This window comes from Pseudorca crassidens, chromosome 2 (assembly GCF_039906515.1).
Source record: "Pseudorca crassidens isolate mPseCra1 chromosome 2, mPseCra1.hap1, whole genome shotgun sequence".
NCBI classification, from domain to species: domain Eukaryota; kingdom Metazoa; phylum Chordata; class Mammalia; order Artiodactyla; family Delphinidae; genus Pseudorca; species Pseudorca crassidens.
Window position 1 is genome coordinate 124,137,298 of NC_090297.1, and position 17,767 is coordinate 124,155,064.

The 17,767-nt window shown below is 45.0% G+C and overlaps 1 protein-coding gene across 1 annotated transcript in view; it reads left to right on the forward strand.

Moving 5' to 3' along the window:
• TBX19 (T-box transcription factor 19) overlaps window positions 1–9,381 on the forward strand; it is a 28,570-nt gene extending 19,189 nt beyond the window's left edge. Inside the window, exons 6-8 of the mRNA XM_067728567.1 lie at window positions 2,226–2,417; window positions 4,681–4,816; window positions 8,069–9,381. Of these exons, the coding sequence (XP_067584668.1) occupies window positions 2,226–2,417; window positions 4,681–4,816; window positions 8,069–8,354 (614 nt within the window). The 3' untranslated portion in view covers window positions 8,355–9,381. The remainder of the gene's footprint in view (window positions 1–2,225; window positions 2,418–4,680; window positions 4,817–8,068) is intronic.
• The last annotated feature ends 8,386 nt before the right edge of the window (window positions 9,382–17,767 follow it).

A 17,767-nucleotide genomic window follows, 5' to 3' on the forward strand; every position in this document is an offset into this window, starting at 1 on the left:
TATTCTAGACATTAATCCCTTATCAGATATATAGTTTGCCAATATTTTCTTCCATTCGGTAGATTTCCTTTTCACTCTGTTGACTGCTTCTTTTGCTGTGCAGAAGTTTTAAAGTTTGACATAGTGTGTCTATTTTTGCTTTTGTTTTCTGTGTTTTGGTGTCATATCCAAGATATCATTGCCAAATCCAATTTCATGAAGTTTTCTCCTGTGTTTTCTTCTAGAAGTTTTATAGGTCTTACATTTTTTTATTTATTTGTTTTAAGTTAAGTTAAATTTTTTATATGGTGTAATATAAGAGTTAAACTTCTTTCTTTTGCATGTGGATATCACCGGATACTAAAATTCATATAGACTCTCAAAGAACCCCAAATAGCCAAAACAATCCTGAGAAATAAGAACAAAGCTAGAGGCCTCACACTTCCTGATTTCAAAACACATTAAAAAGCTACAATACTCTAAATAGTATGGTACTGGCATAAAGACATATAGACCAATGGAAGAATAGAGAGCCTAGAAATAAACCCTGCTTATATGGTCAAATAATTTTCAACAAGGGTGCCAAGATTACATGATGGGGAAAGGATAGTCTCTTCAGCAAATGGTGTTGGGAATCTGTTGCACTAAAATGTGCCTGTGGTTAACAATATTATACTGTACTTGTGGAAATTGTTGTGAGGGTGCATTTTATGTCATGGTTTTTTGCCACAATAAAAAAAATTTAGTGAACATTCTGAGTAGAAGCCTCTACTTCAAGTGAATTCATGGGAAAAGATTGAGACCTAGTAATACAGGCCCTGGAACAAGAAGCACATACTTTCACCAACTAGCTAGAATACTAGAATTTTAGTATTGCTTTACGTTTCTGACAAATATGCCATTGGGATTTTGATAAAGATTGCTTTGGGTAGTATGAACATTTTAATAATATTAAGTCTTCTAATCCATGAACATAGGATGTCTTTCCACTTATTTGTATCTTCTTTAATTTCTTTCATCAATGTTTAGTAGTTTTCAGTGTACAAGTCTTTTGCCTCCTTGGTAGAGTTTATTCCAAAGTACTTTCCTCTTTTCAATGCTATTCTAAATGGAATTGTTTTCTTAGTTTACTTTTCAGATTGTTCATGGTTAGTGTGTAGAAATGCAACTGATTTTTGTGTGTTGATTTTGTATCCTGCAACTTTGCTGAATTTGTTTGTTAGTTCCAAAAGTTTTTTTTTGTGTGTGAAATATTTAGGGTTTTCTACATATAAGATTATGTCATCTGTGAACAGAGATAATTTTATTCTTCCTTTCCAATTCGGATGCTTTTTCTTTCTTTCTTTTCCTTTTTTCCAGTTTGCTCCAGTACTATGTTGAATGGAAGTGGTGAGAGTGGATATTCTTGTCCTGTTCATGATCTTAGAGAAAAACTTTCAGTTTTTTACCATTGAGTATGATGTTAGCTGTGGGCTTGTCCCATATGGCCTTTATTATGTTGAGGCAATTTCCTTGTATTCTATGTTTGTTGAGTGTTTTTATTACGATAGGGTGTTAACTTTTGTCATATGCTTTTTCTGCATCAATTGAGATGGTCATTCACAAACACATTTCTGTGAAATATTTTGCAGTTTTCCAAAATGTGTCACAAGATTCTTGTCAAGTTGTCTAGCCAGCTCTCTCTCTTTTTGCTTTCAGAATCCTCTTTGTGGGGTGGTGATGGGAGGGATCATGTCTCCTCATGCTTGGAGTGAGAACTAAAGATACCTTCCCACTGGGCAGAAACAGAGAGGCCTTCACTCTTTCTGGGTAACCAAATTAAACATTTGGTAGCTGTAGATCAGTGAGTAGGATATACAGCTAACACCTCCTTCTTAGATTGACTTTTAATTTAACCCAATTAAGTCAGAAGCAACTTAACTTTTGCACTTCTATTGACTTGTCCATTCAAATAATATTTTATATAGCTGTGATTCCACAGTATTTCTTAAGAGGTTTTGCAAACTTTGATAGGACCTGTCATCCACTTCCAAAGAAGCCAACTTTGCTTCTTCATCCACTTCCAAAGAAGCCAACTTTGCTGCTAACATAGAAGGGGAGTGGCAGTGGGGGTGGTGGTATGTAACTCCACATGGACAGACATTGTGTCATTCACACAGAAACATAACTATGCAAAGTGGCTGGTAACCTGATTTTGGTGTGGAAGTTCAGAGTCATTCTCTGTGTCTTCCTCTTGTCTCTTCTAGTGGGAGGCTGGATCTTTTCCAATCCGGATGGAGTATGCACAGCAGGAAACGCCAATTACCAGTATGCTACTCCTTTGCCTCTGTCTGCTCCCCACACCCACCATGGCTGTGAGCACTATTCTGGCCTCCGAGGACACCACCGGCAGGCTCCATACCCTTCTGCGTACATGCACAGAAACCACTCTCCCTCAGGTGTGTGACTCTGCTAATTAAATCCTTGGGGGTGTGGGTGTCGGTGGTGGTGGTGAGAAATGGATAAACAGCTAGAAATGGGGAAATATCTGAAGATAGAATCCCTTTCATCTAATATATGTAAAATTATTGTGTATTAATATTTTAATTTTTTATTTTATATACTAATAGTTGATTATATAGTTACAACATTATTAGTGTTTTGTAATTACTTCAAATAATTACAAAAACGGGGAGACACCCAGTTTCTAATGGTTGTGAAAGTCCTCCTCCCAGGGCGCTGATGTACTGAGCAGTTTCAGGCTGCATCTCTAAAAGCCAAGTTAAGCCGTGGGACTCTGAGACGCTCAGCTCATTGCCCTCACAAGGCTCTTTTCTACATTTGCAGTGTATGGCTCAGTCCAGGGAATACTGGGCCCAGTATTGGAGAGCTATTAAGAAGGTCTCTGGGAAGGTGGATGACTCAATATCCTTGCTTTGGTCTGATTCAGTTGGAGGCGTGCAAATTCAACCTTGATAATTTTTGCAGTCTGATTAGTTTTTAAGCTGATGCTCTTGTTTGTGTAGTTTCTTCCTCATTGACTGCTGCCTTGTCTGCCTTGGCCTTATGTAAGCCCAGATCTTGCCTGGTTATTAGATTTGTATGAAGGAAGGGAGACATGAAACCAAGGGTTGATTTCTCATTCAGTTATTCATGCAGCAAATATTTATTGAGGGTTGACTATGAGCCAGGTTTTGTCCATGAACAAAATAAATTAATACCTACCTCTCAAAGAGATTCTATTCTCATATGGGGAGACTGACACTAAATGAAACAAATAGGTAAAGTTCATGGCATGGGAGATGGAGGAGAGTGTTAAAGTTCCAGCCTCAGGGACACTCTGAGCTCTGTACCTGCAGAGGGCTTTGCTGGTCACCAGGTACCTGTCCCTGTGCCCCATCACCTGCTACTCTCGGCAGCCTCGATAGCTGCTGCCAGGAAGGGAGAAAATGTAGGTTAATGTATCAGAAACTGAGCAGGGTTCTCATCTACTTTCTGGTTCTTTCCCATGGTCAGCACACAAAACACATCTTCTGAGCAAATGCTATGCACCAGGCACTCTTCTAGGCAGTGGGGCTAGGAAGGTGATTAAGGTCTAATTTCTTCCCTGAAGGAGCTCAGTGCTACATGAATACATAAATAATTAATCCTAATACAACGTAGTGAGAGCTCTAATGTGGTCCTCGGACCTGCAGCATCTCCTGGGAACTTGTTAGAAATGCAGGCTCTCAGGTTCTCCTTCTGAAAGAGTCTTCAGTTTAACAAGATCCCCAGGTGATTCCTATGCACATTAAAGTTTGAGAAACATTCTATAGAACACACAAGTCAAGGTGCTATGGGAATGAAGGAAAACGAGCAGCTAGATCTACCCAGACGGCTTAGCGTTTAAGTTGAGATTTGAAGAATAAATAGAAAAGGACAGGGGTGGGAGAGGGCAGGGGTGAAAGAGAGATGACATGGGACACAGGCAGAGGTGAAGGGCATTCTAGGTGAGAGAGTGGTATGAGCAAAGACACAGAAGGAGAAGAGAACCTAGGTTGTCTGGGGAATAGTTTGGGAAAAGAGTGTAGAGGGAGGGGGTGGCGAGGTGGTGGATGAAAGAGCTGAAGCTGAGGAAGTTGCAAGGGCCACATCATGAAAAGGAGTGACGTGGCCAGAGATATACATGGAATCCTCTTCCTCTCTTTCCTTTTTCCCCTCCTTCCTCCCCTCCTTCTTTTCCTTCTTCCTCTCTATTGTATAGGCACTATTTATGCAAATGGCGATTCAAAGACAGAAGGCACTATTCTTGAGATGTTTAAATCTCCTTGGGGTTGCTGAGAAGATAGGTCCTGGTCCTCAGAATCTCATCTGGGACACTGGTGGTCCTTAGGCTTGTCTTGAGATGATGACATGGCCCATTTTAAAGGGGAGGTGAGTGCGGTGACATGAGCTAGATCTGTGTCATAAAGGACAAATCCTCCCACCTATCTGAGCCTCATCTATAAAATGGCGATGAGTAGTCATTGTTGTGAACATTAAGAGATGAGCGGTACGTGACATATGGCTGACACTGAATTAACCTAAGCTCCACACTCCTTTCTGTGGCCTTCAGAAAGGATGAACAACTGTTGGCACATGTGGCACAGGCCGTGGTTATATTTTGACCTAGGATAATATCATTGGTCACCATCTTTATGTTTTCCATGCTCCATCGATTGAACTGTTGTTATTTCCCAAAAGTGAATTTGATAGAAAGCCCCAGCAATAATCTGCAAGTTTTCTCTGGAGCCGACAGCTGGACTTCCTTACCCTCCACACCCCACGCCAGCATCCTGTCTGTACCTCACACCAGCGGACCGATCAATCCAGGGCCTAGGTAAGCCCAACACCAGCAACTTGCTCATTGGTCTTGAGGGTTGACTTCAGCACTGGGGACTCGAGTTCATTCTTTTTCCTGGGGTGGCTTGGTCTAAGCTATTGTCCTGACTTCTAAGCCACTAGGAAGTGGAAGTAACGACAGGATCAACCTTTCATCCCTGGAGGAAGGGTGGTGGGAAAGCACGTGCTCAGTCATGTACTCTTTTCTTTGTAGCTTGTATTTTATTTTTAGAAGGGAAAAGATATTATGGCCTGGAATCATTTATCTCGAACCAGGAAGAAATACTGTGAACTGTGGTGGTAGCAGATAGATACCGAATGTTGGGAAACTGAAGGGGAAAAGTGTAAATACACACTGAGAATTCAAGACCCTTGATTGTCCATATCCTTACAAGCTGTTCATTCTAACAGGGGGACAGCTTTTGGGTGTCCGGGCCTCAACCCAGGCAATAGGAGGCAATAGGGCTGAGTGCAGCTTGTAGGACCCATGGCATACCTCTCACACCAGAGACCTGCATTCAGTTCTGACTGGAAATCCTCGTGGTGGAGGGGAAAGGGAAGGGGCCTGGGGTCTGACAAATGTGGGCTTGAGCCCCAGTTTTACTCCTTATTGACTTTGTGACTTTGGGCAATTTTCTTAGCCTCACTGAGCGTCAGCTCTCTTATCTGTAACATGGCAATAATGTGAGCTACCCTGTAGGGTATGGTGAGCACCCAAATTAGAAAAAGCATTATAATGCGTTGTAAGCAGTAACATTCTATCAATATATACACGTCAGCTGTTATGTTCAATGTAAGTAGGCAGAATTTTGAGAAGGTCCAAAAGGGGATTCAAAATTAAAAGATGTCCCCATCCTTTATTTTTGGCGGTGGAGGGGGCAGATGGTAGATGACTTATGACTTGCAGGTCTAGAAAAAGTTTGGGGAAGGTAGAACTTTGATCCACAGCAGTGCTTCTCACACTTTAATGTGCCTTAGAATCACCTGGGATGTTGTTCAACTGTACAGTCTGATTAATAGGTTTGGGTTGAGGCCTGAGATGCTGCATTTTTTTTTTTTTTTGCGGTACGCGGGCCTCTCACCGTTGTGGCCTCTCCCGCCGCAGAGCACAGGCTCCGGACGTGCAGGCTCAGCGGCCATGGCTCACGGGCTCAGCCGCTCCGCGGCATGTGGGATCTTCCTGGACCAGGGCACGAACCCGAGTCCCCTGCATCGGCAGGTGGACTCTCAACCACTGCGCCACCAGGGAAGCCCGAGATTCTGCATTTTTAACCAGCTTCCAGGTGTTGCTGTAAACTGTGATCTTGATTTTGTTGTTAATGTTGCTGGGGCCCCCGAGGGTCTAGTGTTGTACTGTTCAATGCAGCAGCCCCCAGCCGCCTCTGGCTCTGGACCCTTGAAATGCAGCTGTTCCAAACTGAGATGTGCTGTAAGTGTAACACACAGAATTTTGAAGACTTAGTACAAAACAAAGAATAAAAATCTCAACAATTTTTTAATACCGAATGCATGTGGAAATGATAACATTTTGAATATTCTCAGTTACATAAAATATTATTAACAGTAAGTTCATTGTTTTCTTTTCATTCTTTTTCTTTTTAAAATGTGGCTACTCAAAAGTTTAGCCTATTGAACAGTGCTTGACAGGAGGACCTCAGGGAAATGCACTGACTGGGACTGTGTAGAAAGTGAGGGAAAGAGTGTCTTTGAAGATATTAAACAACCATGTGCCAAGTTTTGTACTAGATCCTTTATGTAAGTCATTTATAGGATTCAAAGACATCCATAAGGCTGCTATTAAAATTCCTATTTTCCTGATGGAGAAACTAAAGCTCAGAGGCATTAAAAAACTGCCTGAAGGTCATACAGTAAGTAATGTAACTCAGAGCCCGTGGTTTTCCCACCGGCCCAGGAAGCATCAGAAAGGGGCTCTGACTGATATCGTAGAAGAGTCTCTTCTGGAAACTGGGGAATTGGGGTCAGAATCCCAGCAAGCTGAGCTGGCTAAAAAACAAAAACAAAAACACCAAAACCCCAAAGCCTGGGTTTCTGCAGGTTTCATACGGTCCAGTGAGGTCTGCGGTATCTGAAATACGGCAGAGAGTGCAGGGTGGCATTTCTACCTCTGGCTTCATCAGTGGCATGTTTAACCCACTGCTGATGCTATAAAGGTTTTGCTAGAGAAAAACAAATGTGTTCAGTACTGACATTAGGTAATGAGCCTATTATCAAGCAATACAGTATCAGGCAAAATGGGGACTCTGAAAAGTCAGAGCATGGTGAGGACTAAAGCACTGGAGGTTATTCTGCCTGTGTCACCTGTAGTCATTTTCATCTAGGTTCTATGTGAAGGTACAAAATAGGCTACACATGACAGTGAACAGAGAAGCTTTAAAAACTTCTGATACCGCATGCCAGACTAATTAGATGAGAGTCTCGGGGGATAGAACCCAGGCATCGGTATTTTTTTTTTTTTTTTAATTCGCTAAGTGATTCCCGTGTGCAGTCAAGTTTGTGAACCAGTGACATAGGATAAGAGAAGTCCAAGATAGCGGTACAGCTCCCCAGCCTTTCTACCAGGGACCAGAGCTGACAGGTAGAAACCTGGAATGGAAGAATTAATTATAAGAACCATCATTTACTGAGTCCTATGTGTTAGACATCACATACTCATTTCCTTATTTAATCCTCATAACAACATCTGTAAGGTATGTCTAATTATCACTCCAAATCTTGAGGATGAGGAAACTGAGGCTCATACAATAAATAATTTGATCAAAGTCACAGAGCTAATAAGTGGTAGTGCAAGGGTTCAAACCTAGGTTTTCTGACAACAATGTGTCCTGGCTATTAGGCCACATCACCTCTCTTGGTCAGTGAGGGATCTTACTCACAGATCATGCTGCCCAAATATCATCCTTTCACTCCCCTGTCCATTTACACAGGTGGCAAGTGAGGCCTAGAGAAATAAAATGCATGTTCAGAACTGAACAACTTGCTAGAGGTAGGGCCAGCATCAAAATGCGGGTCTCAGGACACCTAATCATATGTTTATTCTACTACATCCTGCTGCTTCTCTGCAGAAACTGGGCCAGTGTGTGTCAGAGCTAGAAATAACGCCATGGTCCGATGCCCTCTTCCTAGACCTGTGCCCCTCTCAGCACTGTGTGCGTGCTTGCCAGGTGGCAATCCTTCCTGGGTGTGTCGACAAGCATTTTCTCTCTCTCTCTCTCTCTCTGTTTCTCTGCAGCCCCTACCCGTGCCTGTGGACCATCAGTAACGGTGGCGGGGGCCCTTCCGGGTCGGGCTCAGAGGTGCACGCCGGCTCCCCGGGAGCGTTTCTCCTGGGTAATCCAGCTGTGACTTCGCCCCTCTCCACCCAGGCTCCTGCTTCGGCTGGTGTGGAGGTTCTGGGGGAGCCCTCGCTGACCAGCATCGCTGTGTCTACCTGGACAGCAGTGACCTCGCATCCCTTCTCAGGCTGTAGTAGCCCGGGTGGGGGTGGGCGCCAGTCTCCCTCCTCACTGGAGAGTTAAGCAGGATCCTAGGAAAGTTGTCAGCAGAGAACCTGCTAGGTGTAGAGCTCTTAGAAGTCTCACCTACTAATCCCAGTGAGTCAGACTGCAGAGTCTCCCCACCCAGTGAACAGGGTTATACCAGAAGCCTACAGGGAGATGGTTTAGTTTGGATAATGCTAATTTCGTCACCTGCATCTCTCCACCATTTTCTTTTTGCGCTCCCATTTTCTCTGCAGCTTATCCGTGCTATGCTTAGGCAACAAAAGTTCGTTGACTATTTTCCTCGTGCCCTGCCCCTTACTGTCAAGTGATTCTAGAAGGCTGTCCTTCTTGTTCTGTGGAGGTGATGCAAGGCTGTTAAGTGAGCTCAACATTTACTTAGCCTAAGGCCACTGCTTTGGAGCTTTGTGCAGCCCTGAAAGTATGTGTGGCCACAGAGACCAAGGAAGGGTGTAAGTCCATGGAGTGAAGTTAACGAAAACAGAGCTAATCACATATTACAGCGTAGAGAATTGAGGAAATGAGATCATGTCACTCCCTGGCTTAGAAACCTTCGATGGCTCACCATTGCCTACAGATTGAAGTGGATCTCCTCTGCCATCTGCCCTCAAACCACTTTTCCAGCTTTAGCTACCTGTTTTCCCTTTAGCATCCTATATTTCAGTCAAGGCATACATTCTGCCCCTGTCTTTTGAACGTTCAGTGTACTCTCCCAGCTCTGTACCTACTCCTGTACCTGAAATATCCTTCTCTGTTCAGTCCTACCTGTACGAATCCTGCCCGTCTCCCAGGGACTGGCCAGAGCACCACCCACTGCATCAAGCATCTGATCTGCTGGGCTCCCTGACCTCCCACTGGTTTTGCCTCTGTTCTAGAGCTCACCTCATTCTGCCTTGTATTTTTATACCTGTGCATATGTCTCTCTCCCACTAGACTGTGAGCCCCTCGAGGGTGAGGCCCAGCCTTCTTGTCTCTGTTCCCCATAGGAGCATCTGGTTCTGTGCCTTGCCTATAGTAGGTGCCCAATAAACACTGGTTGAGTTGAGTGCGTGTGAAGTGCGTGTGCTAAATGGACAGTTGTGGAGCTCACTAGGGGGCAGAGCTCAGAGACACGTGTCCCGAGACAGGGCAGCAGGTCAGAGTGGGATCCCGGGGTCATGCTTGGTGTTGCATATGAGATGCAGCCCATTCTCAGTGATTGATGATATAAGGAGTCGGTGTGGACTAGAGCGGTTATTCTCAAACACTGGTCCTTGGATCCCCTGTGCCGGCATCACCTGGAACACCTGTTAGAAACAGATTCCTGGGCGTACTGCATACCTCTTGGGTCAGAATCTTTGGGGCTGGAGTCCAGGAATCTGTGTTTTGTACAAGTGCTCCAGACAGTGACCTCAGAGCCAAACTTGGAAACAGCTTGCCTGGAATAGAGAAAGAGAATGATAAATACTCCAGGAACCTCATCAGATAAGAGTTTCAACCTCTGCCCCAGCCTAGGCCATCGCTGTAGCCAGTGAGCAGAATCACGGTTTCATTGGTTTCCCTTTTCCTTTTCTATCCACCACTGCACGTGCTGATCGCCACAGGAGTGAGGTTTCCAGACCTGGGTGATGGGCGGTTCTCCCATCATCAACATCACGCTGCACTGACTGGTGGCCTTCTTGGGTCATCCCTGAGGGAGTCTGAGGGTCCACTCGGGGCCTGGCAATGGCTCAGCTGCTCCCACCACTATTCCATCAGTGGAGCCCACGCAAACCCACGCAGACCAAGCCTTAGCCTGGGACGTCCTGTGGAGTCTATGGCTCTTTCTGCAGAGAAGGGTCTTTTTTTTTTTTTTTTTGCAGTACGCGGGCCTCTCACTGTTGTGGCCTCCTGTTGCGGAGCACAGGCTCCAGATGCGCAGGCTCAGCGGCCATGGCTCACGGGCTCAGCCGCTCCGCGGCATGTGGGATCTTCCCGGACCGGGGCACGAACCCGTGTCCCCTGCATCAGCAGGCTGACTCTCAACCACTGCGCCACCAGGGAAGCCTGAGAAGGTCTTTTAACATGTTGTGATTACCCTGATATTTTGGTGCCATTCCATTTCTGGACCTGGATCTCTAGAAACGACACCAGTCCCACCACATGGTATCCTGGGAAGTCACTTGACCACACGTAGGGTTGCCTGGCCAGAGCTCTGGGTCCCTAACTGGTGTGTGAGTGACCAAGGCACAATGTACCTACACGACTGCTCTTTGAAAAGCTCCCTGAGGCAGGACTGTTTTTGGTTCCCTGGTTCCTCTGCGATATCATTAGAGGCCATTAAGATATTAATACACTAGCATTTCTGCAAGATGGTATTTTGGTAAGTTAGAAGTTTAGGCCTCTTCACCAGTCACTGCAGTGATTGGTCACACACCTAAGTGCTTAGCAAGTACAATTAGGTCTATGAAAACCTATGTTTAGTCTCACCTTCCTGCACCTCCCCCCGGCCTGGAGGAGCCAGAAGATGTGGCCCAGAGGCACAGAGCAGAAAGAAGCCAATAACCTCCTTCCTTTCTTCATTTATATTGCTCAGGTGAATTGGGGTCTCTGTGAAGCAATAATGTAAGTGTTAGCTGAGTCTGGGGTGATTATACCTTATCAGTCTTACGGGATGCTCAGCTTGGAACCTGCGATGATTTTTAAACACAACGTGATAGCTGGTTCCACATGGAGGATCTCTATTTGGTGTTAGCCATGCAGCTAGAGTCATATACTTTCTGGTGTTTTCTCCAGATTGTCCAGGACTAATTTCTGATTAATTGCTTACGTCAGTTTAATAAACGATAGAGTCTCTGACATATTAGACAAACTTGGAAGCCTTTTACATCCTTTCCTTACTGATGCACCTTCTTTATCTGACTCAAAAATGGTACCACTTCAGAGTTTTAGGCGTCTACACCTCTTCTATCACATGACATTTAAAAGAAATTTAAATCCCACTTGGATAGAAAGAGTTAATACAATTCCTTTAGCCAGGTGGTAGAGATTTTAACACTCCTGAAGGCCTGGTCTATTTGGAAGTGTCTCCCCTTGTGGGACCTCACGTCATCTCCGTGGCTCTCCCGCGTCCTGCTGAGCCACACTTATCACCAAACACTTCTGCCCACCGGATTTGGGCCAGGAGTTTGCAGCCACTGCTCGCTCCCTTTGGCACCTCCTAGACCTGGGATGGAGGGGTGGGGAGGTGTGATATGAGGAGAGTGAGAACCCTAGGTTATTAAGAAAAAAACTCAATAAAAGATCTCTAAAGTCTGGTAGATGTTTGCCACGTTTCCCCAAGACTGGAATAACTTTGGGTGAATAATAGCATCTCACATTTGTGAAGACTATTAGTCCTTGTTTTATGGAACCATGGGTTATTCAAAGTTGGGGAAGGGCAACTGGGACATTCCAGTGGCACTTGTTTCAACTCCCTCCCTTTTATTTTCTCCACTCATTGAGCCACTCATTGGCTCCTGGCCAGGTTGGTAAACAGAATATGGGCATCTGGGAGCAGAGGTCAGGGAAGGTGTATGCAGTGCTGGAAAAGGCATAAGGGAAGAGCCTCTGGGGTCTGAAGATTCCAAACCCTTCCCATTACCGTCACTGTAGAGACAGCCACGATGTCTGCCACGTACCCCAACCTTCTGGGTACAAATTCCCACACCCCCTCCCACGCACTTGGGGGAACTACCTCCCCTCCACCTGTTCTCTACATCTGCAGTGGGGGCTGCCATGCCCATACTCCATCCTGCCGAGCTGGTTGGGTCGGAGGGACCCGCTGCCAGAGTCCCATCTGCTATGGGATGAACGAGCCACCCAACACAGGCGAACACGCACAGGCTCATTAATTCCAAGCTTCACTATGTTACAGGCTATGTTAGGCCTGTGAAGATGCTTTAAAAATGGAAAAAGTGGAGCTTGCATTTATCATAAACAAAATGGAATTGGAAATACCTGCTAAGACCAGTGGTTAAAAGTTGTGGCAAGTAGCAAGCTTCGTTAGTACGTGTGACTAGCCTCGCCTAGAAAAGGGACTGAGACGCTCCTTTTAAGTGAAGTTTCTCCCATTGGGGCATCCGACACATGGTCTCTGCAGATCTGTACTGGCTGGATTCTGTGCTAAGCACTAGTTACACAGCTACTTGGGCAAATGCAGCTCGCTCTTGTTGACTAGTGGAGATCACCTCCGTGACGTGGCTGGGTCCTAGTGTGTGTGTTCTAATCACCTCCGTCTGCAGGTCAGCGTGTCTGCCTGGCAACATCACCGACATCTTGGTTCTCAGACTGTGGTTAGGATCTTGGATCATGATTCCAAAAATACAGAAGGGGCTGCAAGGAAACCACCGTGTCCAAAGTGAACCCAGGTCCTCCTCAGCTGGCAATGGAGGGAGAATATTCTGTGGGAGGGGCAGTTAGATTTTGCAGCTTCTAGATTCCTGGGGAATCTCTCAGAATCACTACAGTCTCCACTGCGAAGGGCTCTATCACTGCCTCAGCTGTGGACCCGTGATCACCCCACTTGGATACACCAGCCAAGTTGTACTGTCTTTTTTTCTAGAGGTTTATAGAGGGAAACTCGATAACAGAAAGGATTATATTATATACATCTGCATAACTTGGTTTTCAAGTTAATCATCTTCAACTTACTAGCATCGATTTTAACATTTTTATTTGTATTGAGATGGACATATATGATAGGAAGCCCACAAATCTTAATGCTTAAAGCTTGATGAATATTTACATATGTACATACTTGTAAAACTCCTAATAAGATCAAAATATAGAATATTTCCAGCACCCTAGAGGGCTCCGTCTGCCCCTTCCCAGGCAATACTTGCCCCCAAGATAAATACTGCTCTGACCACCATCACCGCATGTTAGTTTAACCTGTTCTTGACCTTCATATAAATGGAATCAAATAGTAGGAACTCTGTCTCTGGCACCCTGTCTACCTCCCATCTAGCCCTCCATTCAGATCATCTTTTCAGCTTTTAGTAGAAATACTCTCAGTATATTAATTCGATTCTTTGATGTTCAAACCAAGAGACTGATGCCCAGGAAAACGTAGGAGTTTCTTTTCTGAGGTTTCCCACCTTCTCTCTGGATGACTGGTAGAGGCAATGTCTACCTTCTTGTAGTAGGTTCTCACTTTTCCCCCACCTCCACAAGACACTTACACCAGAATGCAGCATAGCAAATTCAGCCTCTGAACACTTCGAGCAGTTAAAGGACTGTTTTGTTACAAGGACTTTAGAAAGCGTTTATTGCTGTCCATTCAGTTTAGGGATGACAAAACACTGGTTTAACATTATCCATGAATGGAGAAGGTCACAGTGTATGCGACAGGATTTGTAAGGCACTGACTTAGGATCCCCTAAGAGTTTATCTCCTGGTGCCTGACCTACCCCAACTTATTTTTCCAGTTTGTGTTTCTTTTGGGTTGAGACAAGGAAAATCATTTTGCTGTGTAAATATTATCTGTGAAGAATAGCTGTCCGACTTGTTTGTTGCCTACATTCCCACAGGCAATATAAATTATCAAATTATTTAGCTAATAATTGGGTTCCTGAGAGAAGGACATCAGAGGTAAGTTTTATTGAGGTGAAGAGATTATTACTATTGAAAAAAAAATTCTCTCATTGAAGTATAGTTGATTTACAATGTTGTGTTAATTTCTGCTGTACAGCAAAGTGATTCAGTTATACATATACATACATACTTTTTCATATTCTTTTCCATTTTGGTTGATCACAGGATATTGAATACAGTTCCCTACGCTAATACAATCAGACCTTGTTGTTTATCCATTCTATATATAATAGTTTGCATCTGCTAACCCCAAACTCCCAATCTTTTCCTCCCCCACGTCCCCTCCTTCTCGGCAACCACAAGTCTGTTCTCTATGTCTGTGAGTCTGGTTCTGTTTCGTAGAGAAGTTCATTTGTGTTCTATTTTAGATTCTACATATAAGTGATATCGTATGGTATTTGTCTGTCTCTTTCTGACCTACTGAGGTGAAGAGACTATTGATGACTGTAGAAAAAGTCGATGATGTCAGCCAAGAGACAATAAGAAAGCATAGAGTATATGTGGCAGGGCAGAGTGAGGAGAATATCAGCAGATATGGAAGGCATTTTATAGCAATCATTTTTTTTCAAAAACCCACTGCTTCTCACTCCTCTGCAGCGGTGGTGATGGCAGAGAGGAGCAGGGACAGACATGGTAAGTGAGCAGGTAGCCAACTCCTAATTTCTAAATTACTGTCAAGACCCACCAAATACCTGGAAGTGGATTGGGAGCAATAGGCTGCCTTTGACACTGCAGCTCCGTAGGGCTTTTGGCATTGACAGGTAGGTGTTTGGGCCTGTGCAGAAGATTTTGACGTTTAATGCTATAAAAAGTAGGGATTCTCTGTAGTGAAGATCTTGCAGAGCAATACAGTGTCACTTCTCATGGACGACAGTCTAAAAACTACCGAGGAAAGAGCATTGAGAGCAATGGGCACAGAGGAAGAAACCTGAAATTTACATGTCAGTTCTGCCACTGGCATTGAGCAAGTTCCTACACCTCACTGGACTTCAGTTTCCACATCTATAAAACAATGTTCTGTCGTAGCAGATTTTACAAAGAGTATGAGGCATCTGCAACGCTCTGGGTTCTACTGGAGAAACAAAACCAGTAACTCATATATGTGTATGTGTATGTGTGGATTGATTGGGTGCAAGGAATTGGCGTATGCACTTGTGGGGGGGTTAGGCCAACTTGAACTCTGTAGGCAAGCTCAAGCAGGTGTGGCCACCACGGTCCACAGGTGGGATTTCTCTTCCTCAAGGAAACTTCACTTTTGTTCTTAGGAACTTTCAACTGATTGGCTGAGGTTCATCCACATCACTGAGGATAATCACTTTTATTGAAAGTCAATTGATTGTAGATGATGTTAGTCACATCTACAGAATACCTTCAACCTAGCCAAGTTACACATTAAACTAACCAACGCAGCACCCAAGCTTGTTTTTCCTTGTCCTTGCTGCAGCTTCTGAGAGCCGGGGGAACATCCCTGGGGCACTATTTATGTGGAACAAACGAAATATTGTAGAGATGCCAGCCCTCTGTGGAAAAAACCTGCCCTCTGGTCCTTGGAGAGTCAATCTAGGAATCGTTAACGAGGGAACTGCCTGTGATGCCAAAAGAGAAGGCACAGAACCCCTTTCCTCTTCCGTTGTTCTCACAGGCACGAGCGTGTAGGAAGAGTAGTGGTGGGGACCCTAGGCAACCGAGAGAAAACTGGAATCTGGGAGACCTGGAGGTCAGCACAGCTTGTCAGGCCCATGTTAGGACTTGGATAGGATCAGCCTGGGACTGGAGTGAGACGTTGGTCGCATTCTTGTTCTCAACATGGAAAAATCTGAAATTGACTTTTCTGTTCGTGGCCACTCTGACTTGCAGTGCCTTGTGGGAGTAACTGGGTGTGTGTTTACATGCACGTGTATGTACCTGTGTATCTATTTAGCGGGGAGTTTCCTGTTCCTACTGGAGAAGTTAATAACCTTTGGTGCAGACTCACTCTGTTCTAGAAGAGCACTTTTGGGGAGCAGGGGTGTGGGAAAGAGCATAACAGGGAGTTTCGGGTGAACCACGGCTGGTGCCAGAGGGGGAGCTGCGGTTTCCCTCCCACATACCCATTGGATGACGTGGAGCTTGGAGGTTGTTGAGCAGAGATTGGACAAAGGTAGTTAGGGGGCTTCCCTGGTGGCGCAGTGGTTGAGAGTGCGCCTGCCGATGCAGGGGACGCGGGTTCGTGCCTCGGTCCGGGAAGATCCCACATGCCGTGGAGCGGCTGGGCCCGTGAGCCATGGCCGCTGAGCCTGCGCGTCCGGAGCCTGTGCTCCACAGCGCGAGAGGCCACAACAGTGAGAAGCTCGCGTACCGCAAAAAAAAAAAAAAAAAAAAAAGGTAGTTAGGAACGTATTGATGTCTTAGAAGGAAAGGGATTCAGATCTTAACTCTCTCTCTTTGTGGTTCACATTTAGTGAAATATATTGGGTAGCCTGGGATAGCCCAGATGAAGGTTGAGCAGCAGGAAAAGTATAATATGACATCTAAGACAAAATTCACCAAATGGGAGGGATGGCTTGAATGGACGATTGGTTTCTACACAAGAGCCATCAAAGGTAAAAGATGCTTCTGGACCCCGTGTGGACTCCTGCAGCCACGTGGACACTCGTATGTACTGAGAAAAGTGGCTGGTGTGTGAGTTGAAAGAGTTGATCCTCAAGAGCTTCCACGTTTGGGGCCTGGGCTGAAACTGCTGAGTGGGATACTTGGGGAAGGAGCGTCCAGGGCCATACCACAGACAGTCATGAGAGAAGTGAGGACACCCCTACGAATTCTATTAACTACAGCTGGCAGATGTTGACAGTCACTCTAGTTAGAGATTTAAATTAAAGAACTGATTTATTTTGCTGTTCCAGGGTGGGTGATTGTCTTGGTTATACTTGAGGACAAAAACTGTTTTCCACTGATATATGTCTAATCCCCTGCACGTGTGCCTGGTACATGGTTGACACTCCATAGATATTAACCCAGAATTTATAGAAATAATCCTTAGCATTATTTAGATGGGGAAGCAGCATGTTTGGTTTGTGTATATTTTTGTTAAGTTTTTGTCTTTGTAAGATCATATCTCTTTGGCAGAACATTTTTGGTTTGTTTTTGGTCTGTATATTGTTAACCTCCGCTCACCTGGAGTTTTATCATGCTTCCTTGGAGGTTCCTCTGTCCATCCCTCTTTCCCTCCTACCTTGCTTCTTTCCTTTGATTCTTTCACTTTCCCTCCTTCCTTCTTGCCTCTGTTTCATTCTTTCCTTTCCCTCTTTTATTAGTGCTGCTTACAGATGCTGATGAAAGCACGCCATGACGGATGAGGGGAGCAGCTCATAAAGCCATGACCTTCATCTTACCTGGGGGAAGAGGTGGATGGTAAAAACCAACCAACCAACCAACCAAAAAGAAACTGGGCAGGCTTGTTGCAGCACAACCTACCCACAGCTGTCAATGTTAGTTTACACTCCGTCCTATTTAAGAATGACTCACTGAAATGTCTTGAGTTGGACTGCTGTGTGCTAATCGTAACTGCTAACTTTTTTTTTTTTTTTTTTGCGGTACGCGGGCCTCTCACTGTTGCGGCCTCTCCCGCTGCGGAGCACAGGCTCTGGACGCGCAGGCTCAGCGGCCATGGCTCATGGGCCCAGCCGCTCCGCGGCATGTGGGATCTTCCCGACCGGGGCATGAACCCGTGTCCTCTGCATCGGCAGGCGGACTCTCAATCACTGTGCCACCAGGGAAGCCCATAAGTGCTAACATTTACTGAGAACTTAATATGTGCCAGGCACTGTGCTAAGCACTTTACATGCATTATCTAATTTAAC